This window comes from Pleurodeles waltl, chromosome 2_1, assembly GCF_031143425.1.
Source record: "Pleurodeles waltl isolate 20211129_DDA chromosome 2_1, aPleWal1.hap1.20221129, whole genome shotgun sequence".
Taxonomy (NCBI): Eukaryota; Metazoa; Chordata; class Amphibia; order Caudata; family Salamandridae; genus Pleurodeles; species Pleurodeles waltl.
In genome coordinates this window covers 778,953,948-778,979,821 of record NC_090438.1, presented here as the reverse complement: position 1 = coordinate 778,979,821, position 25,874 = coordinate 778,953,948, and the positions used below count along the sequence as shown (strand labels likewise).

The 25,874-nt window shown below is 47.5% G+C and overlaps 1 protein-coding gene across 3 annotated transcripts in view; it reads right to left on the bottom strand.

Moving 5' to 3' along the window:
- The window catches only part of KIF13A (kinesin family member 13A), a 733,240-nt gene that overhangs the window by 159,330 nt on the left and 548,036 nt on the right, over positions 1-25,874 (bottom strand). For all 3 annotated transcript variants that reach the window (XM_069218350.1, XM_069218331.1, XM_069218342.1), the window contains one exon: positions 24,196-24,322. In XM_069218350.1, coding sequence (XP_069074451.1) covers positions 24,196-24,322 — 127 coding nt within the window. The remainder of the gene's footprint in view (positions 1-24,195; positions 24,323-25,874) is intronic.

Sequence of the window (25,874 nt, the reverse complement as noted above, 5' to 3'; positions counted from 1 at the left end):
TACTCAATTGACAGCTCGTCTATGCACAGTGCTTGAGCTATGGCCATCTGTATTTCTTCGAATTGGAGGGATTCATCAAGGTCAGCTCGCTGCAGTGGGGAGAGCTTAATCAACAGTCGGGCACTCAAGTAGCCATCCGTCTGTCCAAGGGTAAGTGAACCGCTGCACGATACAGTGATTGATAGTAGTCCCGGAATGCAGCTTTGAGGGCCGGTTGCATCGCGGCCACTATGCCACTGGCCAACTTAATAGCTCCAGTTGGGGGCCGTCTTTGGTCCTCTTTAACTAGCCAGGCCAGCAGTCACCCCTTTGGCGTGAAACATAGTTAATTGTCATTTATGGTCCTGCTTTCCTAGCCACATCTCTCCTCGCTGAACTGTTTGCGCAGCTGTTGGAGCTGCTCAATTGTCGCTGTATGAGTAGCCATGCCTGTCTCCACAATAGGTAACTCCCTAATGAGGGACAGTAGTTCTTCTTGTAGGTGCTTGCAGACTGCCCATGTGGCCGTCATGCAGTGTCCCTGTAATACCACCTTATGTGCGTCCCATTCAATTACACAGTATTGAGTTGATCCCTTGTTTAGCACAAACTATCTGCCAATGCCTTGCACAAGGCCTTTATGAAACTGTGCATCAAGGACAGCCTACATCTACTGTCTCCAGAAGGGGATTTTGGGGTGTGGTCTGCCCCACTGCAGGGTCAACTGTAGGGGGCAGTGATCCAACAGGATACGGGCCAGGTATTCCGATAGAGTTATTTGGGTGCCCACCTGTTCAGTGCAAAGGAAGAGATCTAATCTAGTGTGGAGGTCATGAACTGGGGAGTAAAATGAGAAGTTGTGGTCTAGTGGATGCATAAGCCCCCGTGAATCATGCAAGCATCGTTGTTTAAGCCAGTTGCAAAAGTGCTGTGCCATGCCAATGCAGGTGGAATGGTGCAATGGTATGGTGGAGCATCCCTCTCAAGGTCGGATATGCAAGTACCCTCCCCATAACACCAGTGATTCCAGGTCAGGGAAGAGTGCAGGGTTACATGTGTCTAGGGAGCAGGATTAGTTGGTGTTAGGTGCATACAATATCACAAGCAGAAGGGAAGCCCCACAGAGATGCCCCTCCGTGATGCCAAAGTGCCCTGTGAGTGCCCACAATGTATGGGACCCCAGGGACGATCCACATAAGCAACCCACAAGCGAATGCTGATGTAGTTGTACCATATATCTGCCCTTTCCATCTTGCTCAGACCTCGTGGGGTTCTGCTGATGTTTCTTGTAGCATAGCAACATGCGCGTGACGGCATTTAAGGTAAGCTTAGATACGGTAACGCTTGGTTGGTGCAGCCATGCAGCGCATATTCCATGTAAGAACACTGTAGTGTTTGGGTGTGCTCAGCAGTGTCAGTTCCCATCGCAAAAACCTGTGTTGTGCATTGCAAGTGGAGTACTTGGTGCTGCAAGACATCAGCCAGCCTGGGTGTCACCCATGGTCCCTGAGAGATGCTGGCAATTGAGTATTGTAGGAAGTTGGCTCTGTATGTGCTATTTCAAAGTAAGGAATAGCATGCACAGAGTCCAAGGGTTCCCCTTAGAGGTAAAATAGTGGTAAAAAGAGATAATACTAATGCTCTATTTTGTGGTAGTGTGGTCGAGCAGTAGGCTTATCCAAGGAGTAGTGTTAAGCATTTGTTGTACATACACATAGACAATAAATGAGGTACACACACTCAGAGACAAATCCAGCCAATAGGTTTTGTTATAGAAAAATATCTTTTCTTAGTTTATTTTAAGAACCACAGGTTCAAATTTTACATGTAATATCTCATTTGAAAGGTATTGCAGGTAAGTACTCTAGGAACTTTGAATCATTTCATTTGCATGTATACATTTTACATAGAACACAATAAGCTGTTTTAAAAGTGGACACTGCAATTTTCACAGTTCCTGGGGGAGGTAAGTTATTGTTAGTTTTAACAGGTAAGTAAGTCACTTACAGGTTTCAGTTTTTGGTCCAAGGTAGCCCACCGTTGGGGGTTCAGAGTAACCCCAAAGTTATCACACCAGCAGCTCAGGGCCGGTCAGGTGCAAAGGTCAAAGAGGTGCCCAAAACACACAGGCTATAATGGAGAGAAGGGGGTGCCCCGGTTCCAGTCTGCCAGCAGGTAAGTACCCGCGTCTTCGGAGGGCAGACCAGGGGGGTTTTGTAGGGCACCGGGGGGGACACAAAGTAGCACAGAAAGTACACCCTCAGCAGCGCGGGGGCGGCCGGGTGCAGTGTGCAAACACGCATCGGGTTTCCTTCAGGTTTCAATGGGAGACCAAGGGGTCTCTTCAGCGCTGCAGGCAGGCAAGGGGGGGGCTCCACGGGGTAGCCACCACCTGGGCAAGGGAGAGGGCCTCCTGGGGGTCACTCCTGCACAGAAGTTCTGTTTCTTTAGGGGCTGGGGGCTGCGGGTGCAGGGTCTTTTCCAGCCGTCAGGAAATGGAGTTCAGACAGTCGCGGTCAGGGGGAGCCTGGGGATTCCCTCTGCAGGCGTCGCTGTGGGGGCTCAGGGGGGACAACTTTGGTTACTCACAGTCGTAGAGTCGCCGGAGGGTCCTCCCTGAGTTGGTTGTTCTCCACCAGTCGAGTCGGGATCGCCGGGTGCAGTGTTGCAAGTCTCACGCTTCTTGCGGGGAGTTGCAGGGGTCTTTAAATCTGCTCCTTGTAACAAAGTTGCAGTTCTTTTGGAGCAGTGCCGCTGTCCTCTGGAGTTTCTTGTCTTTTTCGAAGCAGGGCAGTCCTCAGAGGATTCAGAGGTCGCTGGTCCCTTGGAAAGCGTTGCTGGAGCAGGTTTCTTTGGAAGGCAGGAGACGGGCCGGTGAGTCTGGGGCCAAGGCAGTTGGTGTCTTCTGTTCTTCCTCTGCAGGGGTTTTTCAGCTCAGCAGTCCTTCTTCTTGTAGTTGCAGGAATCTAAATTCTAGGTTCAGGGAAAGCCCTTAAATACTAAATTTTAGGGCGTGTTTAGGTCTGGGGGGTTAGTAGCCAATGGCTACTAGCCCTGAGGGTGAGTACACCCTCTTTGTGCCCCCTCCCAAGGGGAGGGGGTCACATCCCTAATCCTATTGGGGGAATCCTCCATCTGCAAGATGGAGGATTTCTAAAAGTTAGAGTCACTTCAGCTCAGGACACCTTAGGGGCTGTCCTGACTGGCCAGTGACTCCTCCTTGTTGCTTTCTTTGTTTCCTCCAGCCTTGCCGCCAAAAGTGGGGGCCGTGGCCGGAGGGGGCGGGCAATTCCACTAAGCTGGAGTGTCCTGCGGTGCTGTGACAAAGGGGTGAGCCTTTGAGGCTCACCGCCAGGTGTTACAGCTCCTGCCTGGGGGAGGTGTTAGCATCTCCACCCAGTGCAGGCTTTTTTACTGGCCTCAGAGTGACAAAGGCACTCTCCCCATGGGGCCAGCAACATGTCTCTAGTGTGGCAGGCTGCTGGAACCAGTCAGCCTACACAGATAGTCGGTTAAGTTTCAGGGGGCACCTCTAAGGTGCCCTCTGTGGTGTATTTTACAATAAAATGTACACTGGCATCAGTGTGCATTTATTGTGCTGAGAAGTTTGATACCAAACTTCCCAGTTTTCAGTGTAGCCATTATGGTGCTGTGGAGTTCGTGTAAAACAGACTCCCAGACCATATACTCTTATGGCTACCCTGCACTTACAATGTCTAAGGTTTTGCTTAGACACTGTAGGGGCACAGTGCTCATGCACTGGTACCCTCACCTATGGTATAGTGCACCCTGCCTTAGGGCTGTAAGGCCTGCTAGAGGGGTGTCTTACCTATACTGCGCATAGGCAGTGAGAGGCTGGCATGGCACCCTGAGGGGAGTGCCATGTCGACTTACTCATTTTGTTCTCACTAGCACACACAAGCTGGTAAGCAGTGTGTTTGTGCTGAGTGAGGGGTCTCCAGGGTGGCATAATACATGCTGCAGCCCCTAGAGACCTTCCCTGGCATCAGGGCCCTTGGTACCAGAGGTACCAGTTACAAGGGACTTATCTGGATGCCAGGGTGTGCCAATTGTGGAATCAAAAGTACAGGTTAGGGAAAGAACACTGGTGCTGGGGCCTGGTTAGCAGGCCTCAGCACACTTTCAATTCAAAACATAGCATCAGCAAAGGCAAAAAGTCAGGGGGTAACCATGCCAAGGAGGCATTTCCTTACACAACCCGCCCCCCCCCCCCCAAACGAAAGAGGATGAGACTAACCTTTCCCAAGAGAGTCTTCATTTTCTAAGTGGAAGAACCTGGAAAGGCCATCTGCATTGGCATGGGCAGTCCCAGGTCTGTGTTCCACTACAAAGTCCATTCCCTGTAGGGAGATGGACCACCTCAACAGTTTTGGATTTTCACCTTTCATTTGCATCAGCCATCTGAGAGGTCTGTGGTCAGTCTGAACTAGGAAGTGAGTACCAAAGAGGTATGGTCTCAGCTTCTTCAGGGACCAAACCACAGCAAAGGCCTCCCTCTCAATGGCACTCCAACGCTGCTCCCTGGGGAGTAACCTCCTGCTAATGAAAGCAACAGGCTGGTCAAGGCCATCATCATTTGTTTGGGACAAAACTGCCCCTATCCCATGTTCAGAGGCATCTGTTTGCACAATGAATTGCTTGGAGTAATCTGGAGCTTTTAGAACTGGTGCTGTGCACATAGCTTGCTTCAGGGTGTCAAAGGCCTGTTGGCATTCTACAGTCCAGTTTACTTTCTTGGGCATTTTCTTGGAGGTGAGTTCTGTGAGGGCTGTCACAATGGATCCATATCCCTTCACAAACCTCCTATACAGGGAGTGCAGAATTATTAGGCAAGTTGTATTTTTGAGGATTAATTTTATTATTGAACAACAACCATGTTCTCAATGAACCCAAAAAACTCATTAATATCAAAGCTGAATATTTTTGGAAGTAGTTTTTAGTTTGTTTTTAGTTTTAGCTATGTTAGGGGGATATCTGTGTGTGCAGGTGACTATTACTGTGCATAATTATTAGGCAACTTAACAAAAAAAAAAATATATACCCATTTAAATTATTTATTATTACCAGTGAAACCAATATAACATCTCAACATTCACAAATATACATTTCTGACATTCAAAAACAAAAACAAATCAGTGACCAATATAGCCACCTTTCTTTGCAAGGACACTCAAAAGCCTGCCATCCATGGATTCTGTCAGTGTTTTGATCTGTTCACCATCAACATTGCGTGCAGCAGCAACCACAGCCTCCCAGACACTGTTCAGAGAGATGTACTGTTTTCCCTCCTTGTAAATCTCACATTTGATGATGGACCACAGGTTCTCAATGGGGTTCAGATCAGGTGAACAAGGAGGCCATGTCATTAGATTTCCTTCTTTTGTACCCTTTCTTGCCACCCACGCTGTGGAGTACTTGGACGCGTGTGATGGAGCATTGTCCTGCATGAAAATCATGTTTTTCTTGAAGGATGCAGACTTCTTCCTGTACCACTGCTTGAAGAAGGTGTCTTCCAGGAACTGGCAGTAGGACTGGGAGTTGAGCTTGACTCCATCCTCAACCCGAAAAGGCCCCACAATTTGATGATACCAGCCCAAACCAGTACTCCACCTCCACCTTGCTGGCGTCTGAGTCGGACTGGAGCTCTCTGCCCTTTACCAATCCAGCCACGGGCCCATCCATCTGGCCCATCAAGACTCACTCTCATTTCATCAGTCCATAAAACCTTAGAAAAATCAGTCTTGAGATATTTATTGGCCCAGTCTTGACGTTTCAGCTTGTGTGTCTTGTTCAGTGGTGGTCGTCTTTCAGCCTTTCTTACCTTGGCCATGTCTCTGAGTATTGCACACCTTGTGCTTTTGGGCACTCCAGTGATGTTGCAGCTCTGAAATATGGCCAAACTGGTGGCAAGTGGCATTGTGGCAGCTGCACGCTTGACTTTTCTCAGTTCATGGGCAGTTATTTTGCGCCTTGGTTTTTCCACACGCTTCTTGCGACCCTGTTGACTATTTTGAATGAAACGCTTGATTGTTCGATTATCACGCTTCAGAAGCTTTGCAATTTTAAGAGTGCTGCATCCCTCTGCAAGATATCTCACTATTTTTGACTTTTCTGAGCCTGTCAAGTCCTTCTTTTGACCCATTTTGCCAAAGGAAAGGAAGTTGCCTAATAATTATGCACACCTGATATAGGGTGTTGATGTCATTAGACCACACCCCTTCTCATTACAGAGATGCACATCACCTAATATGCTTAATTGGTAGTAGGCTTTCGAGCCTATACAGCTTGGAGTAAGACAACATGCATAAAGAGGATGATGTGGTCAAAATGCTCATTTGCCTAATAATTCTGCACTCCCTGTAGTACCCAGTCAAGCCAAGGAATGCCCTGACTTGAGTCTGGGTTTTTGGAGCTACCCAGTCCAGAATAGTCTGGATCTTGGGTTGGAGTGGCTGAACTTGGCCTCCACCTACAAGGTGTCCCAAGTAAACCACAGTTCCCTGCCCTATCTGGCATTTGGATGCCTTGATAGAGAGGCCTGCAGATTGCAGAGCCTTCAAAACCTTCTTCAGGTGGACCAGGTGATCCTGCCAGGTGGAGCTGAAGACAGCAATATCATCAAGATAAGCTGCACTACAGGATTCCAACCCAGCAAGGACTTGATTCACCAACCTTTGGAAGGTGGCAGGGGCATTCTTTAAACCAAAGGGCATAACAGTGAACTGATAATGCCCATCAGGTGTGGAGAATGCTGTCTTTTCTTTTGCTCCAGGGGCCATTTTGATTTGCCAGTACCCTGCTGTTAAGTCAAAGGTACTTAAGAATTTGGCAGCCCCTAATTTGTCTATGTGCTCATCAGCTCTAGGAATGGGATAGGCATCTGTCTTGGTGACAGAGTTGAGACCTCTGTAGTCCACACAAAACCTCATCTCTCTCTTTCCATCTTTGGTGTGAGGTTTGGGGACTAAGACCACTGGGCTAGCCCAGGGGCTGTCAGAGTGCTCTATTACTCCCAATTCCAGCATCTTGTGGACTTCCACCTTGATGCTTTCCTTAACTTGATCAGACTGTCTAAATATTTTGTTTTTGACAGGCATGCTGTCTCCTGTGTCCACATCATGGGTACACAGGTGTGTCTGACCAGGGGTTAGGGAAAAGAGTTCAGCAAATTGCTGCAGGACCTTCCTACAGTCAGATTGCTGTTGGCTAGAGAGGGTGTCTGAATAGATCACCCCATCTACTGAGCCATCTTTAGGGTCTGATGAGAGATCAGAGAGAGGCTCACTCTCAGCTTCCTGGTCCTCATCTGTTACCATCAACAGATTTACATCAGCCCTGTCATGGAAGAGCTTAAGGCGGTTCACATGGATCACCCTCTTGGGGCTCCTGCTTGTGCCCAGGTCCACCAGGTAGGTGACCTGACTCTTCCTCTCTAGTACTGGGTAAGGGCCACTCCATTTGTCCTGAAGTGCCCTGGGAGCCACAGGCTCCAGAACCCAGACTTTCTGCCCTGGTTGAAATTCAACCAGTGCAGCCTTTTGGTCATACCACAACTTCTGGAGTTGTTGGCTGGCCTCAAGGTTTTTACTTGCCTTTTCCATGTACTCTGCCATCCTTGAGCGAAGGCCAAGTACATAGTCCACTATGTCTTGTTTAGGCTCATGAAGAGGTCTCTCCCAGCCTTCTTTAACAAGAGCCAGTGGTCCCCTTACAGGGTGGCCAAACAGAAGTTCAAAGGGTGAGAACCCTACTCCCTTCTGAGGCACCTCTCTGTAAGCGAAAAGCAGACATGGCAGGAGGACATCCCATCTCCTTTTGAGTTTTTCTGGGAGCCCCATGATCATGCCCTTTAATGTCTTGTTGAATCTCTCAACAAGGCCATTAGTTTGTGGATGATATGGTGTAGTGAACTTATAAGTCACTCCACACTCATTCCACATGTGTTTTAGGTATGCTGACATGAAGTTGGTACCTCTGTCAGACACCACCTCCTTAGGGAAGCCCACTCTGGTAAAGATACCAATGAGGGCCTTGGCTACTGCAGGGGCAGTAGTCGACCTAAGGGGAATAGCTTCAGGATACCTAGTAGCATGATCCACTACTACTAGGATGTACATATTTCCTGAGGCTGTGGGAGGTTCTAGTGGACCAACTATGTCCACACCCACTCTTTCAAAGGGGACCCCCACCACTGGAAGTGGAATGAGGGGGGCCTTTGGATGCCCACCTGTCTTACCACTGGCTTGACAGGTGGGGCAGGAGAGGCAAAACTCCTTAACCTTCTGGGACATATTGGGCCAGTAGAAGTGGTTGACTAACCTCTCCCACGTCTTGGTTTGTCCCAAATGCCCAGCAAGGGGAATATCATGGGCTAAGGTCAGAATAAACTCCCTGAAACTCTGAGGCACTACCACTCTCCTAGTGGCACCAGGTTTGGGATCTCTTGCCTCAGTGTACAGGAGTCCATCTTCCCAATAGACCCTATGTGTTCCATTTTTCTTGCCTTTGGACTCTTCAGCAGCTTGCTGCCTAAGGCCTTCAAGAGAGGGACAGGTTCCTTGTCCCTTACACAACTCTTCCCTTGAGGGTCCCCCTGGGCCCAAGAGCTCAACCTGATAAGGTTCCAGCTCCATAGGCTCAGTTCCCTCAGAGGGCAGAACTTCTTCCTGAGAAGAGAGGTTCTCTTTTTGGTGTTGTGTTGCAGCTGGTTTCCCAGCTGACTTTCCTTTCCTCTTGGTAGGCTGGGCCATTTTTTCAGACTCCAGCTCTACTTTTTCACCCTGTGCCTTGCACTGTGCCCTCGTCTTGACACACACCAGTTCAGGGATACCCAGCATGGCTGCATGGGTTTTTAGTTCTACCTCAGCCCATGCTGAGGACTCCAGGTCGTTTCCAAGCAAACAGTCTACTGGGATATTTGAGGAGACCACCACCTGTTTCAGGCCATTGACCCCTCCCCACTCTAAAGTTACCATTGCCATGGGATGTACTTTAGTTTGATTGTCAGAATTGGTGACTGGATAAGTTTGTCCAGTCAGGTATTGGCCAGGGGAAACCAGTTTCTCTGTCACCATGGTGACACTGGCACCTGTATCCCTCAGGCCCTCTACACTTGTCCCATTAATTAAGAGCTGCTGCCTGTATTTTTGCATGTTAGGGGGCCAGGCAGCCAGTGTGGCTAAATCCACCCCACCCTCAGAGACTAATGTAGCTTCAGTGTGACACCTGATTTGCTCTGGGCACACTGTTGATCCCACTTGGAGACTGGCCATTCCAGTTTTAGCTGGATGGGAGTTAGAAGTGGTATCTTTCTTGGGACAGGCCGTGTCTCCAGTTTGGTGTCCAGACTGACTACAGCTACGACACCAGGCCTTTTTGGGATCAAAGTTTTTACCCTTGTACCCAGAATTGTTTTGTGAAGAGGCTCTGGGCCCACCCTCCTGTGCAGGTTTTTGGGGTCCTGTAGAAGACTCTTTACTATTTTTGTTTTTGGCTGTCTCACCACCTTTCCCCTGGGGAGGTTTTGTGACCCCTTTCTTTTGGTCACCCCCTGTGGAAGTTTTGGACACCCTAGTCTTGACCCAATGGTCCGCCTTCTTTCCCAATTCTTGGGGAGAAATTGGTCCTAGGTCCACCAGATGCTGATGCAGTTTATCATTGAAACAATTACTTAACAGGTGTTCTTTCACAAATAAATTGTACAGCCCATCATAATCACTTACACCACTGCCTTGAATCCAACCATCTAGTGTTTTTACTGAGTAGTCTACAAAGTCAACCCAGGTCTGGCTCGAGGATTTTTGAGCCCCCCTGAATCTAATCCTATACTCCTCAGTGGAGAATCCAAAGCCCTCAATCAGGGTACCCTTCATGAGGTCATAAGATTCTGCATCTTTTCCAGAGAGTGTGAGGAGTCTATCCCTACACTTTCCTGTGAACATTTCCCAAAGGAGAGCACCCCAGTGAGATTTGTTCACTTTTCTGGTTACACAAGCCCTCTCAAAAGCTGTGAACCATTTGGTGATGTCATCACCATCTTCATATTTTGTTACAATCCCTTTGGGGATTTTCAACATGTCAGGAGAATCTCTGACCCTATTTATGTTGCTGCCACCATCGATGGGTCCTAGGCCCATCTCTTGTCTTTCCCTTTCTATGGCTAGGATCTGTCTTTCCAAAGCCAATCTTTTGGCCATCCTGGCTAACTGGATGTCCTCTTCACTGGAGTTATCCTCAGTGATTTCAGAGGTGCTGGTCCCTCCTGTGAGGGAGCCAGCATCTCTGACTATTATTGTTGGAGTCAGGGCTTGAGAAGCCCTGTTCTCCCTAGATAGGACTGGTGGGGGGGAATCACCCTCCAAGTCACTGTCATCATCCTCTGTGTTGCCATCCACAGAGGGGTTGGCTCTATCATACTCTGCCAACAGCTCCTGGAGCTGTAGTTTGGTAGGTCTGGAGCCCATTGTTATTTTTCTTATTGTACAGAGTGACCTTAGCTCTTTCATCTGGAGATGGAGGTAAGGTGTGGTGTCGAGTTCCACCACATTCATATCTGTACTAGACATTATTCTTCTAAAAGTTGGAATGCTTTTTAAGAATCTAAAACTAGTTCTAGACTCTAATTCAAACTTTTAACAAACTTTTAAACTCTAAAAGGAAATGCTAAACAGGGACTAACACAAGGCCCTAGCAGGTCTTTTAAGAATTTAGAAAAATTTCAAATTGCAAAAATCAATTTCTAATGACAATTTTTGGAATTTGTCGTGTGATCAGGTATTGGCTGAGTAGTCCAGCAAATGCAAAGTCTTGTACCCCACCGCTGATCCACCAATGTAGGAAGTTGGCTCTGTATGTGCTATTTCAAAGAAAGGAATAGCATGCACAGAGTCCAAGGGTTCCCCTTAGAGGTAAAATAGTGGTAAAAAGAGATAATACTAATGCTCTATTTTCTGGTAGTGTGGTCAAGCAGTAGGCTTATCCAAGGAGTAGTGTTAAGCATTTGTTGTACATACACATAGACAATAAATGAGGTACACACACTCAGAGACAAATCCAGCCAATAGGTTTTGTTATAGAAAAATATATTTTCTTAGTTTATTTTAAGAACCACAGGTTCAAATTTTACATGTAATATCTCATTTGAAAGGTATTGCAGGTAAGTACTCTAGGAACTTTGAATCATTTCATTTGCATGTATACTTTTTACATAGAACACAATAAGCTGTTTTAAAAGTGGACACTGCAATTTTCACAGTTCCTGGGGGAGGGAAGTTATTGTTAGTTTTAACAGGTAAGTAAGTCACTTACAGGTTTCAGTTTTTGGTCCAAGGTAGCCCACCGTTGGGGGTTCAGAGCAACCCCAAAGTTATCACACCAGCAGCTCAGGGCCGGTCAGGTGCAAAGGTCAAAGAGGTGCCCAAAACACATAGGCTATAATGGAGAGAAGGGGGTGCCCCGGTTCCAGTCTGCCAGCAGGTAAGTACCCGCGTCTTCGGAGGGCAGACCAGGGGGGTTTTGTAGGGCACCGGGGGGACACACAAAGTAGCACAGAAAGTACACCCTCAGCAGCGCGGGGGCGGCCGGGTGCAGTGTGCAAATACGCGTCGGGTTTCCTTCAGGTTTCAATGGGAGACCAAGGGGTCTCTTCAGCGGTGCAGGCAGGCAAGGGGGGGGCTCCTCGGGGTAGTCACCACCTGGGCAAGGGAGAGGGCCTCCTGGGGGTCATTCCTGCACAGAAGTTCCGTTTCTTTAGGGGCTGGAGGCTGCGGGTGCAGGGTCTTTTCCAGCCGTCGGGAAATGGAGTTCAGACAGTCGCGGTCAGGGGGAGCCTGGGGATTCCCTCTGCAGGCGTCGCTGTGGGGGCCCAGGGGGGACAACTTTGGTTACTCACAGTCGTAGAGTCGCCGGAGGGTCCTCCCTGAGTTGGTTGTTCTCCACCAGTCGAGTCGGGGTCGCCGGGTGCAGTGTTGCAAGTCTCACGCTTCTTGCGGGGAGTTGCAGGGGTCTTTAAATCTGCTCCTTGTAACAAAGTTGCAGTTCTTTTGGAGCAGTGCCGCTGTCCTCTGGAGTTTCTTGTCTTTTTCGAAGCAGGGCAGTCCTCAGAGGATTCAGAGGTCGCTGGTCCCTTGGAAAGCGTCGCTGGAGCAGGTTTCTTTGGAAGGCAGGAGACGGGCCGGTGAGTCTGGGGCCAAGGCAGTTGGTGTCTTCTGTTCTTCCTCTGCAGGGGTTTTTCAGCTCAGCAGTCCTTCTTGTAGCTGCAGGAATCTAAATTCTAGATTCAGGGAAAGCCCTTAAATACAAAATTTTAGGGCGTGTTTAGGTCTGGGGGGTTAGTAGCCAATGGCTACTAGCCCTGAGGGTGAGTACACCCCAAGGGGAGGGGGTCACATCCCTAATCCTATAGGGGGAATCCTCCATCTGCAAGATGGAGGATTTCTAAAAGTTAGAGTCACTTCAGCTTAGGACACCTTAGGGGCTGTCTTGACTGGCCAGTGACTCCTCCTTGTTGCTTTCTTTGTTTCCTCCAGCCTTGCCGCCAAAAGTGGGGGCCGTGGCCGGAGGGGGCGGGCAACTCCACTAAGGTGGAGTGTCCTGCGGTGCTGTGACAAAGGGGTGAGCCTTTGAGGCTCACCGCCAGGTGTTACAGCTCCTGCCTGGGGGAGGTGTTAGCATCTCCACCCAGTGCAGGCTTTGTTACTGGCCTCAGAGTGACAAAGGCACTCTCCCCATGGGGCCAGCAACATGTCTCTAGTGTGGCAGGCTGCTGGAACCAGTCAGCCTACACAGATAGTCGGTTAAGTTTCAGGGGGCACCTCTAAGGTGCCCTCTGTGGTGTATTTTACAATAACATGTACACTGGCATCAGTGTGCATTTATTGTGCTGAGAAGTTTGATACCAAACTTCCCAGTTTTCAGTGTAGCCATTATGGTGCTGTGGAGTTCGTGTAAAACAGACTCCCAGACCATATACTCTTATGGCTACCCTGCACTTACAATGTCTAAGGTTTTGCTTAGACACTGTAGGGGCACAGTGCTCATGCACTGGTACCCTCACCTGTGGTATAGTGCACCCTGCCTTAGGGCTGTAAGGCCTGCTAGAGGGGTGTCTTACCTATACTGCATAGGCAGTGAGAGGCTGGCATGGCACCCTGAGGGGAGTGCCATGTCGACTTACTCATTTTGTTCTCACTAGCACACACAAGCTGGTAAGCAGTGTGTTTGTGCTGAGTGAGGGGTCTCCAGGGTGGCATAATACATGCTGCAGCCCCTAGAGACCTTCCCTGGCATCAGGGCCCTTGGTACCAGAGGTACCAGTTACAAGGGACTTATCTGGATGCCAGGGTGTGCCAATTGTGGAATCAAAAGTACAGGTTAGGGAAAGAACACTGGTGCTGGGGCCTGGTTAGCAGGCCTCAGCACACTTTCAATTCAAAACATACCATCAGCAAAGGCAAAAAGTCAGGGGGTAACCATGCCAAGGAGGCATTTCCTTACAAGTATCCAGAGGCGCCTGTGCCTGTGTCGGTGCTGTGATCATTTCATAAATGAGGAAAAGGAATTTGTGCTGTGGCGCCACCTCCACATACCCATGTGCGTTCAGCAACCACTTGATCATGAGTAGGACGTGCTTTGACTTTCCTGCGCTTTCTGGGTTGGGGTCGGGGAACCACCCAGCCGGCGGTCACCAGTGCTTCCATGCAGGTACAAGCCAGGCCCTTCAAATGAAGCCATGTCCACACGTCTTCAGGCATGAAGAAAATGTGGGAGAGCTCTCCATCTATGACTGAATTTTGCTGGGAACAAGAGGGCACATTTAAGCTGCAACTCATGGAAGCGCTGTAGGAAGCTGTGTCCTGGTTGCAGTACCTCCAGCCACTCCCAACACACACACTTTTTGCCTTTTTTTAATGCAACTTTGACTGAACTGTACTAGGTTCCTGTTAACCAGGTCCCCAGTGCCAGTGTTCCTTTCCCAAAAGAAGACACCTGATCCCCAAGTGGCCAGGTGCTTTATCGTCTCCGAAAGCACCTAGTAAATGGTACCCCTGGTACCTAGGGCATGGGTACTGAAGAGATCCCCTAAAAGCTGCAGCACAAATAGTGACACTCTAAGGGACCCAGCACCATTTTCATGCAGAATGCCACTGCAGGTTGCCCGACAATGAGCTTTCCAAAACTTGAAAACACGACATGGTGCACAGTCTGTGTGCCATGTCTCCTTAACACAGCATGTAATATTTGTAAGTCACCCTTATAACAGACCTTACAGCCCTAAGGCACAGTGCATTAAATTACATGTGTAGACATATCTGCAAGAGCAGATATGCCCCTGCTACATCTGTCGATTCTTAGACATATTAAGTGAACTGGGAAGCCATTTTGCTGTATGTGCTGGACACAGTTCCTCAGCTACATGATGGCTTCACTGAAAATAGGGATGTATGGCATCAAACATCGCATATCAATAAACCCTCACTGATTCCAGTGATGGATTTACTAATACATGCACCCAGAGGGCATCTTAGAGGTGCACCCGGAAAACCTACCAACTACTGGTGGGCTCACTGACTAGTTCTAGCTGGCTTGCCACCAACATGAGAGGAGATTCTGACCTCCAAAAGCAACAGCCCTCGCCCTCTGGAGGTCAGAAACAAAGACTGCTCTGGCTGCTCTAGCAAGGGTGTTACACACCCCACCCAACAGGATGGCCTGAAAATCTGCATTCCAAGGCCGAGGGTTTCAAAGAAGCTTCTTGTCCACTCCTTAGATATGCAGATTTGACCTTCCTCAAAGTGCAATGCCAACTCCCCTGCCCCAGGGTCCATCTGGCACCTGGACAGGCAGGATAATTAGCTATACAGGAGGCATTTCCAGACTGGACACACCCTAGGATGACCAGCCTGAAATATACACAGCCTTAGGAATTCAGTCATCTTGTATGTGGTGGAATTAGGAATTCTGGGACAGGGTGATGCCCACTCCCCAAAGGAAATGGCCATCTAGGGGGTGTAGTGACCCCAAGGGTAAGTAGTCCACTGGCCTCTACCCTAAACTACCCTTCACACCCCATACATTAAGTGTTTAGGGGACCTCCTGATACCAGGATCTAAGAAGTTTGCTGGACACAAAAGGAGTGGACAAGAAGCTTGCTGACCAGAGAACTGAGGAGCACGACAGACCCTGCCAGCATGCCTGATGCAACCGACCCCTGAGGAGCAACCAACCTATCCTGCTGCTGCAGCATCCAGGAAACTGGGACAGCTGTTGGTGCTTTGGAAATCGTAAAGAAGAACTCCCTTGGAGCAGAGGAGCTCCTTCCCTGCATCTGCAGGAAACCCAAGAAAGAACTGTGAGGACCTGGACTACAAAAACCTGATGCTGGACATCACCACTGCACCCAACCCACCTAGCCTGAGCGGAAGTGGGCCAACAGTGTCAACATGGTTCCCAGGCCCTCCAGAGACGAAGCCCACCTTGAGTTTGCCTACTATGGACTGCCCAGCGGTGTCTGCAGCCTGTTTCTGCGGACCACATCTCATCGCAACTTCCTTTGGTGACGGAGACCCTGCGATCTACTGCACCTTTGCAGCTGGTCAACCCAGATTGAAGTGAGGGGGACCACTGCTGTCCCTACATTCTGAGATCCAAGCCCACTTGTTGACCCCCAGTCCATGCCTGCAGCCTTTAACTATGGAACCCCGCCCCCAGTGCAACCTCCCCCGGTGAAGGTAAACCAGACAGTCCGAACCATCTCTGCACCCGAACACCCTGGACCAAGGAGAACCGGACCACTGGTGTCCTACGTCCCCGAGCATTGCAAAACCTGAGCCACCTTGATGGTTCCCCACAGACTTACACGGGGCACCCAACCCTCAACTTCAACCGTGCTTCCGGCTGCTCCAGTGCCACCCGAGGTGGCCTTTTGGTGTGGCCTTGGACCTTGCCCCAAACTTACCTTAAGTCCAGTAGATTGGTCCAGTGAGTCACTGTACTATACCTGTACGCAGTGCTTGTTTATCCTCCGTAGGATAACATTGCTGCATCTGGAAAAAGTGTCAACTTTTGAAAACTCTAAAAATTCCTCTCTCGAAAAGTACTCACTTGATTCCGGTGATCTTGGTATCTCAATTTATTTAAAAATACATGTTATTTTTATAAATTGGTGTTAGATTTCTTTATTGAGTGTGTATCTTACTTACTGCCTATGTGGGTGCCTTACATGCTCAGCACTACCCTCTGATATGCCCAACTGCTTACCCACACTACCATAAAAGAGAGCATTTGGGATGTAATTTCTGACTCTGTGATACCTGCCTGGACTATTTGCACAGAGTATCTCTTTTTGATCCACTAAATAAAGAACCAGCTTCCTCCAGGTGCTGCTTGACTTTCGTGTAGGAGCCCCAGAAGCACTGAACCTAAGCTTTGAAGTCATGATTTGATGTGATCTACATATCATAATACTGTCAGGGGCTCCTTGTTCGGAAATGTTGCAGAATGAGATCACCATCTTGGTAGTTGAGGAAGTGAGCAATGAGGGGCTGCAGCAGAGCTACAGACGGAGGCGGTCTACTGAGAATGGGGTGTGCTTTTTCTACTGAAAACAATTTCAAGATCTTATTATTAAAGACAGCTGCTGTCAACCATTTCTCGAGGAAAAGTTTGGCACTGGGATACTCGGAGTGCTCTGAACAGCTGCAGAATCAAATGTTATACCATGAGCATCCCTCAGCATCCTCCGCTCTGCGGTGTAGTGAAGCTACCTCCTCTTTCATGGTCTTCATTTGTGTCTGCAGGTTACGCACTCTAGGATCCATGGAAGTCAAGAAGGATTCTGTGCTATCCACTGGTTTCTTCATCATGATAGTGATGAGGTGAGAGGTAGTGGGCAGAGTCCAGGGGGTGCATCCACTCCTGTGGATCCCTCAACTCTCCACTGGGCTCAAGGTGAAAGGTGCAAACTTAATAGTTTAGGAGAGCACTGCCGGATGGCAGGTCCGTGTCATGTAGCAGAGGTATCCTCCTTTTGCGGACAGTCAAAGTGAGTGAAGTCACACAGGAGTTGGGGAGGAAGATGAGCATGGTGGCAGCTAGTCTAGTAGTAAATGGTTACTGGGGGCTCCCTCACATGGGGGCGCCATCCAGAAGCAGGAAGTTGGGCCCCTGTGTGACAGCTGGAGTCTAAATTAATTATTATTGGTCACACAGGTGACAGCAATGGTCTGGGTGCGCATGTGTCGCACTAAAGGGAGAGCAGGTGGTCCCATGCACAGTCGCTTGTCAGTGTTCAGTGATGGTCGGCCGCAATGAAGCGTAGTCATAGGATTGTGCAGCCAGTGGGCCCCTGAAGCGCCACTGAAAGCAAACTGTTAGCCGGCCCCTAGTATCAACATATTTATACTGTAAGCAGTCCTAAAAAAAAAATTGAATGGGCCAAATAATTCTAATTTCTGGATTTTGTTCCCACATAAAGAACAAGTTACTTACCGTTCGTAACGATTTATCTGGTAGAGACATATTCTAGTTGCAGATTCCGTACCGTAGAATTTCCCCTAGGCATCAGACTGGACCTAGAGATTTTTCTTCGAGCAGTACCCTTACACGTCGTTAGGTGGCACCAGTCAACTCTGCAGGCGTTGTCGTGCTTTTTATTTCTCATTGATCATCTTGCAAGTAACCGGGAAGTATTTTTAAGTTGCCCTTCTATTAAAATGTATTGCAGATCAAATTAATGAAAAGGAACTGGGATAACATCAGCTGCATCCACAACATGCTCGCTTTGGCCCAGGCATTCTTTCTTGCTGACTTAGGCAAGACATTTGACTCTGTGGAGTGGAGTTACTTGTTCCCCCTTCTCACTAAGGTTAACATTGGTCTTAAATGTATTAGTTCTGTAAAACAGTTCTATACAGAGTTGATTGTGTGAGTTCAGATCCGTGGCGCTATCTCTGATGCCTTTCGGGTGCAACGGAGAACCCAACAGGGGTGTTCCTTGTAGGAGGCTGGTTCTGTATATGGTGTACACTTATAGGTGAGGCACCCTGCACTGAGTCCAGGCAAAACTTAGTGATAGTGCAAGTGGTTTCTAATAACCAAAGCTCTCTAAGGGTGGCTTTGGGGAGCAGCTAAGGCTTATCAGAAAGGGTGTAAAGCAATTGCAATAACCAATCAGTCAGTCTGTGATTTACACACAAGAAAGAACCACAGCAAGTGTTAGAAAAATAAGATATCATCTATTAACACACAGGCACTAAACTACCTTTGTTATATCTCCTAACCGGAGATATGAGCACACAAAAATGTAATTCAAAACAGGTGGGTACAAGCATATAATAACATGGGCCCCTATTGAGGGGCAACCAATATATTAAAGCAAATGCATTACTAAAGGTGCAGCTAACTAAGACTAACACACAAGAACCCTAAGGACTAGGGAAGTACGAAAACACCAGAGGTACGTTGAAAGTATTCCCCAGGAGCCCATATTCTGAGGTGTTACCTAGTGTCTTGTTCCCCAGAGGATAACATGGGGTAAGTCGTGGTCAGGAAAAGGTTGGAAACTGACCTTTCTCACATGGCCCAGAGGAAACACGTTGGACAAGGAATGTTTAAGAGTGCCCCCACCCGTGGATACCCAGGGAAGTTGAGTATCTACACCAGGGAGGTCAAGTGCATATGGGTGAATTTGTGTCAGACCCTCCTGTTTAAGTTGAGGGGGATTTTGGTTGTCCAGCTGCTGCAGTAACCCATGGACCAGGTCAGTGGAACCCAGTCATGGATTCCAGCCTAGGAGCACCTGTGGAATGAGGGAACAGAGTCCAAAACACCCGGAGACGCCCAGGGTGTGCAAGAGGGCAATACCCACCCTTCCCTCAGATGTTTCCCTGTTCGACGGTTGTCGTAAAGATGCAGCTGCAGCATCCAGGCAATGCAGACAGATCCCAGGAGTCGCCCACAAGCTGTCCCATGTTGGGTTTCAACTGCAGAGGGGTCAGCGGCCGGCAGGACCACCAACATGCCTTGGCAAATGCAAGAGAAGAGTTGCAAAAAGAGTGGCAGCAGTGGGGACAACCTTTACAGGTATGTCAGAGCCAGCCCTCAGCAGTGAGGAGAGTCAGCAGGAATTGAAGGAAACCCCAGGAGGACACTCTGGCAGACAGAACAAGTAAGTAGAGAGTACGCCTCATTAGCACAAAGAAGATGGATGCCCACGTTGCAGCGGTTGCAGGGAGGACATCAGTCTTGGAGCTGTGTGATGCTTGAGGCTGGGGCTTCTTGGAGCTAGGAGTTTTTCGAGCTGAAGAGCCAACAAGCCTTGGTGAAGACAACAGACACAGTAAACAAGGGTTCCATCCCAGCAGGTCCAACGAGGGACCACCGTCTTTCCAGTTGCACAGAAGAAATGTCAGAACTCTGTAGAGCCAGAGAATTCACAAGTGTTGCAGACACTTGAATAGTTAGTGCGACAGCAGGATCCACAAGCTGGTTGTAGACGTCGAGGTGCCTGCAGTTGCAGGGGTGTGACTCCTTCACTCCAGCTGAGATTCCTTCTGGAGGTCCTTAGTGAAGGTAGAGTCCTTGTGACTCTGGAGGATGCATGGCCATGGAAATTGTAGAGTCCTTGCAATACTTGGAGACAATGTTGCAGTAGAAGTCGTCCTGCCAGTTGCAGTCTTGTCTTGGTTTCCAGCAAAGTCCAGCAGTAGAATCTGGTGTCCAGGTGACAGAAGAAGTCCTGAAGACAAATCTAGGGTCCTACCCTCAGGGGAGCTCTCAAGTAAGCCTCGGGCAGGTGAGGATAGGGGCTTTGGGGGTCAGGGGCGCTACTCTAACGGGAATGACCAGTCATCTGCTCCAGTGGCCTCTGCTCATCCTGTTTCCAAAACGGCAGAACCAAGTGGCCACCAGGCAGACCCCTGGGCTTTGCAAGGAGGGCACCAAATGTGCTCAGAAACTGCCTCTGCAGCCTTGCAGGGTTTGCGTGCAAGCCAGTGCTGGGCTGGGCTGGGTGGGCTGACATGGGGGATCCTCTAAGCAATACCCAAAGTACATGGTATCATGAAAGTAAGACTGGAACCAGTGATTCCAACGTTTGATACCAAACATGACTAGGTTCACAGAAACCATTATGTAGTTGGACATCTCATAATGACCAGTGCCCACTACATACCTTGGAATGGATTCACTGCACTTACAAAGCCCAGAAACTGGAGTCTGGTGTTTGTAGAAGTACCTCTGCTTGTGCAGGGGTACCCTCACACTTAGAGCCATGCACCCTGCCTTGGGCTGAAAGGGCCTTCCACAGGATCAAAGTATATTGACCGCAATATCATGTGTAAGTTATATTTGGTGTGAAAGTCGCATGCACCATTTCACACAGGCTGCAAAGGCAGGCCTGTACACACAGTTTGAACGGGCTCCCGTAGGTGGCACAATACATGTTGCTGCCGATAGGGGGCCCCCTGGTGTACCAATGCCCTGGGTCCGAAGTACCATACACAAGGGACTTAGAGCGGTACAGCATTATGCCAAATGTGAGGTGTAAGAATTACTTAAAGAACAAATTTAGGGGAGATAACACTGGCTGAAACTGGGGTCCTGGTTAGCAGGATCCCAGTTTACTACAATCATAACACACTGATGCCAGGCAAAAAGTGGGGGCAACCAGGCCAGAAAGATCCTACTTTCCTACATCCCTTGTCACCCATCTTATATGCTACTGCCAGTGAGCCCTTGGCACGATGGTTGAGGGTGATTGCTCAAGCATGGGGATTTGATTGTCCCCAGGGGTGTCTGAAAGAGGTAGCCCTATAAGGGGATGACGTTCTCATTTGATGTTTTAATTTTCTTGGATGAACTGCACTGGTCTGGCTCTCAGGTCTTCAGATCTTGAACACTTTTAGGATCCTTTCTGGACTCACAATTAATCCTAGCAGCACCTTACGTAGTGGGACACAAGTTTACACATTTACAACTTTTTTTTTTGGGGGGGGGGGGGAGAGATGTAATGCTATGTGTATTTAACCACCGACTCCATGTTTGACCATCGACTCCATTCTGTGTGAGTGATTTCATTTTGATCCCTGCTACCGTTGCAGTGCAGATGTTCTTTCCCATAAAACTTGTTTTTTTCTGCTTACTATACCATGCTGGAACATATTATGGGGGATGCGGACTAGGTACGAGTGCACAAGGCTGATAACATTTTAATTAGAGGAATCTACGGCTCTGCCTCAGAAATAAGCATGGTGAGCCTGGCCAACTCCCTTGCAAGTTGTCGACCCAGACAAAGTACAGCCAGCGTTTAATTTCATAACAGAGAGGAGGGGTTTTCTAGAAATCTCTCCTTGAGCTTGTTTTAAGGTATAAAAGACAGAGAGACTTGGCGCTAATACAAGAACTTACCTGTGGAGCGGACGCGCTGCTTGGGATCTAATTTGTGATCCCTACTGGGTCTCCTGCCTTGGCTGATAAAGGGTTCTCAAGTCTGGTTGGGGAGGATGTTGAGGAAAATCCCATTGGTGATGCATTTTTGATTATTTAGCTTACATGGCGGTGTTGTCCAACTGTTGTATCAGTTACAGAATTTCACCTACGAAGTTCCCCATGCTTTTTAAATTTGCATCAGTGCAGATCTACCTAGCTTTTTGTGGAATCTAAGTCCCCACAGGATCACACTGTCTAATTAGTTTAAATCTACTTTTCGGGGAGGAGGAAAGCCCCAGATATTGCATCACATTAAAAAGCGTTACATCTCGTTTTTCTTAATGAATGGTCATTTGATGAGGCAGAGGACCCTGTTTTTGCATCCAAATAGTGGATGATGCAGAGTTTGCATATTTTACCCATGCTGTACAGCAGTTGAACCTCCTTGGACCACCCTCCAGTGACAAGGGCAGTGTTCTGGGTCTGGGAGGAGAGGAACAAGGTCCTGGGTTGGTCACAGCACCTTAATGGAGACTCCTCTATGATTTGACACTTGCTTCGGCAGGTGTCTGATCTGGCAGGTGTCATTGGGATCTCCAAACGGGGATGTCATGTCGGAAATCGTTAAATGAACAGTTTGAGGAATACAACCTCAAATATAGCCAATTTTTCCTTTTTTTTCAATTCCAGCATGAACTCACACCCTACATAACTAACCTGGTGACTCTTCCAGAACACGGCTAATGGAGGCCAAAATCCTGCTAGATAATCAGCCAAACCACATTATATCTGCTATCTACCGGTCCTTGGTTAACTCCCAGAGTCACTCGTCCATGTGTTGGAATGATATAAGCAAGACTTGGGCTCTCTGGTAGAGGACTACTGGAGGGAAGCTTGCACGTCTCCTCTAGAGGCCACAACTGCATCACAGTTCAGCGTCGTATAGCTCACATATTTGCACTGTGCCTACTTTATTCGGGAAAGGCTTTGGAGGATGGAAGTGGTGCTCTTGCATACTTGTTGGCGTTGCTCACTCCAACGGGGTGACTTCTAATATAGTCTGGTCCTCTGAGAAATTGCACCCTTGTGGGAGGAGGTGATTGGCTTTCTGGGGAAGGTGCTAGGCTGAAGACTTCTCTAGGACCCTAGATTGACTATCACACATCACAAACTTTATAAATGTAACACGTACAAAACTACATTGCTGAGCTCAGGCCTTGCGATCACTAAGCGGGACACTGCCAGATTGTTGAAGGCCCTAGAGCTTTCTTCAGTGGAGATGAGGCAGAAGGGGATGGCTCATTGTATGAGTCTGCAGGGGCCCATGTACGCAACCAGCATGTGACCTCAGAAACATTCCAATAACTGGAAGGACTGGTGTATAGTCTTTTCAAACCCTGTGGTGGGAGGCTTTGGAATTTAGAATGCAAAGTAACTGGAAACCTCTAGGGCTTAGGGTGCTGTTCACCATAGGGCGTGTGGTGAAGGGGATTGCGTCAGAACCAACAGGTGGCTTATATGAACTCCACTATGTATGATCTGTGCCAATATTGCATTAGTAGAGGGGGGGTGCAATCACACCTCCGTTTTTGAACTAGGATGAAACTCAAAATGGGTTTTAAAATCATGAAAAGCTAAGTTCTACTTTTTACATGCCTCGATGGATAACTGAACAATATTGACCTTTTTGGCAGGAAGAGTGCATTGGGCATTAAACACTACCTCTTTAATCTAGTTTGTAATTTAATGTACCACTGAACAAAATACTGAAACCTGAACCCAGGTCACTGTATAGAGACCACCTGTCTGAGACATACGTGAAAACTGTACAGGCTGAGACATAAGTTAACCTGTACAGGTAAGGCATGGAAAATGCGTTTCTATTTCTATCACTAGTCAAGAATTAATAATGAATCATGGGCTAAACAAAAAGTCTGTTGTGAAGTTTAGCCACAGACAGCTATCAAGTAGGGTTGGAATGGAGATCAATTCAGATTTTGGATTTCCTCGTTAAGTTACTTAGTTCACTGTCATGTTGTAATATCAAATTTACGGATAACACATTCCAGATAAGTACAAAACAGAAAACAATCTGGATAATATAATTATTCCAGATCACTGCTTATCAACTAGCTATGGATGAGATTGGACCATTTACACTTTGCACCAAAAAATAAATCTTACCAATTTTAGAGAATATAGGATAACAATTTAGTGAAGGAACCCTTATCAACATTAGTTTTAAATTAAAAATGGTATTATTTATTAGATTTTCATCTCAGACAACCTCCTTCCCTCGAGTGACGAAGAGTGCCAGTATTAAAAGCAAATCCTACCTAGTCTGTGCAATAGAATGAAACTCGTAACTATTGACATTTGTGAAATGGTATTCATAGATGAATGTCAGAGAAGAGATGCCAATTCTCATCATTCCATGTCACCATTCCCGCAACTGAAATATCAACAAAAAATTTCAACAGCTGGAAGTAAATCCTGCACTGAACAGACATTATTGAACAACCTTCCGCATATAAGCGGTATTTTTGTGTTTTTGACTTCAAACTATTTTAAAAATAGGTCAAAATACTTCACAACATAAAACCGTTAAAAAGAAGGCATACTACTATTGAATATGATATACGTCTCATTTTGACACGATCCTTCTGTGTAGAAGCAGAAGTTGAGATAGAGGACAGAAGGAAGAGAACCTAGGAAGGTGCTGCTACAGTTTCCTATGGGCTGTAATTTCTGAGCTCCTTCCTCACTTACCAATTGGCAGGGGAGCCTGGGATTCCGCTGCTTGGTGCAGGCACAAGCACCGCATTTCGCTCTTCTGTCAGCCCCACCCACTGCTCGACAAGCCTTGCTTCTCGCTCGATGTCATCCTCTGTTTTCTCTAGAAAAGAAAAGTGAAAATGTTAGGCAACTTCTGTGGTACTACAGTACATTTGTACCCACATTCCTGTTTATCTAACCAGAAACGATAACATTTTCATTTCTTCCTCCATACAATTAATTATAAAACATGAGGGTCATGAGTCGATCGAATCAACTTTCAAGTCACCAAGTTGCAATGAAATGTTAAAGGGTTCCTCCCAGCAGGATGGAAGGCTTCATTGGCTGTCTGAGGGAGGCACCTCAAATCATTTGTTATTTCACAGTCCTTTCCACAGCATGTATGCACTTAGGATGAGAGAATTAGTCTCCTCCGAAGAAAGGTACGTTCAAGGAGATTTCCAGCACTGACTAAGCAACGGCCCTACTGCTAAACATTTTCAAGTGTGAGTAAAATGAACTATTTGAACTGCATCTAACAGAAAGCATTTGGAGGGCTTGTGCAATACGTCAAGTGTGTGAACCTCCCTCATAAAATGCAAAGAGCTAGACTAAACTGAGCATCGGCTCCAACTATTACCAAGGTGGTATAGCTCAGTGAATTCAAGGACACCAGCTAAGATGATGGATACAAGTGTGGATTTAACAGGTCCATTCAGTAGTAAAACCAGCATATGATGTCTCGGCTTTAGAGAAAATAACTGCTGTTCTCTCTAGGGGAAGTAAAGAATGTGTAAACAAACTTGAAGAAAGTTTATGACATTAGTACAAAAGAAAAACTGGGAAGTAAAGTAGCTGTTTCCAAGACAAAGAGATTGATGTCTAAGGACTCTTCATGCTGAAGTGATGGTTACTATCATGACCGCATATCCAAGCATGGTAGATCCTTCATTAATAGAGAACTGAAATGAATTCACAGAAAAAAAAGAAAAGAATGGTTTCAGTCCATAACTTTACATATTTAGGTCACTGTGAACCAACAGAAGGGGATTGAAGATAAGCAAGACTTGGAAAAGGGACGGAAAATGACTCTGTCCGAAGGCTCAGCATTTCCCAGCACAACTGGAGTGCACACCGTGACAAAATGAGTAAATCTACACCAGAAAAGAAGTAGAGAGACTGGCTAGATTGACCTTTTTATATTTTTTCTGTACAGGTCATGATACCAAAAAAGGATAAACAGTTTGGGGACACAAATGACTCTTGTGAATTTGAGACGAAAAGAAAGAATGACTAAACAAATTAGAGATTTAACTGACTTCTCAGAGAAAGGGCAAATCATCGGACTACATATATTCAACACTGTACAGCAATGATTGGCTACTGATGTTACCTCAATATGTTGTACAAACGTCTTTATGAAGCACCAAGAATTCTTATTGAAGCTGATATTTGAGGTCCAAGTCCATGAATAAGGCATGAATAACAATAGTGACAGTTCCTCAGGGTTTGAATTTCCTAACAAATTCCAGATGATGTGCTCTTGAGTCTACTGGGCTACAAAAAGAACAGGAAGCAATGCAGAACGAACAGGCGACCCTTCGCCTGAGGAACACTTACTCAGTCTCCTTCCAGAAGGGGGCACTCTAGATGCGAACAAGGTCCACTGCTTG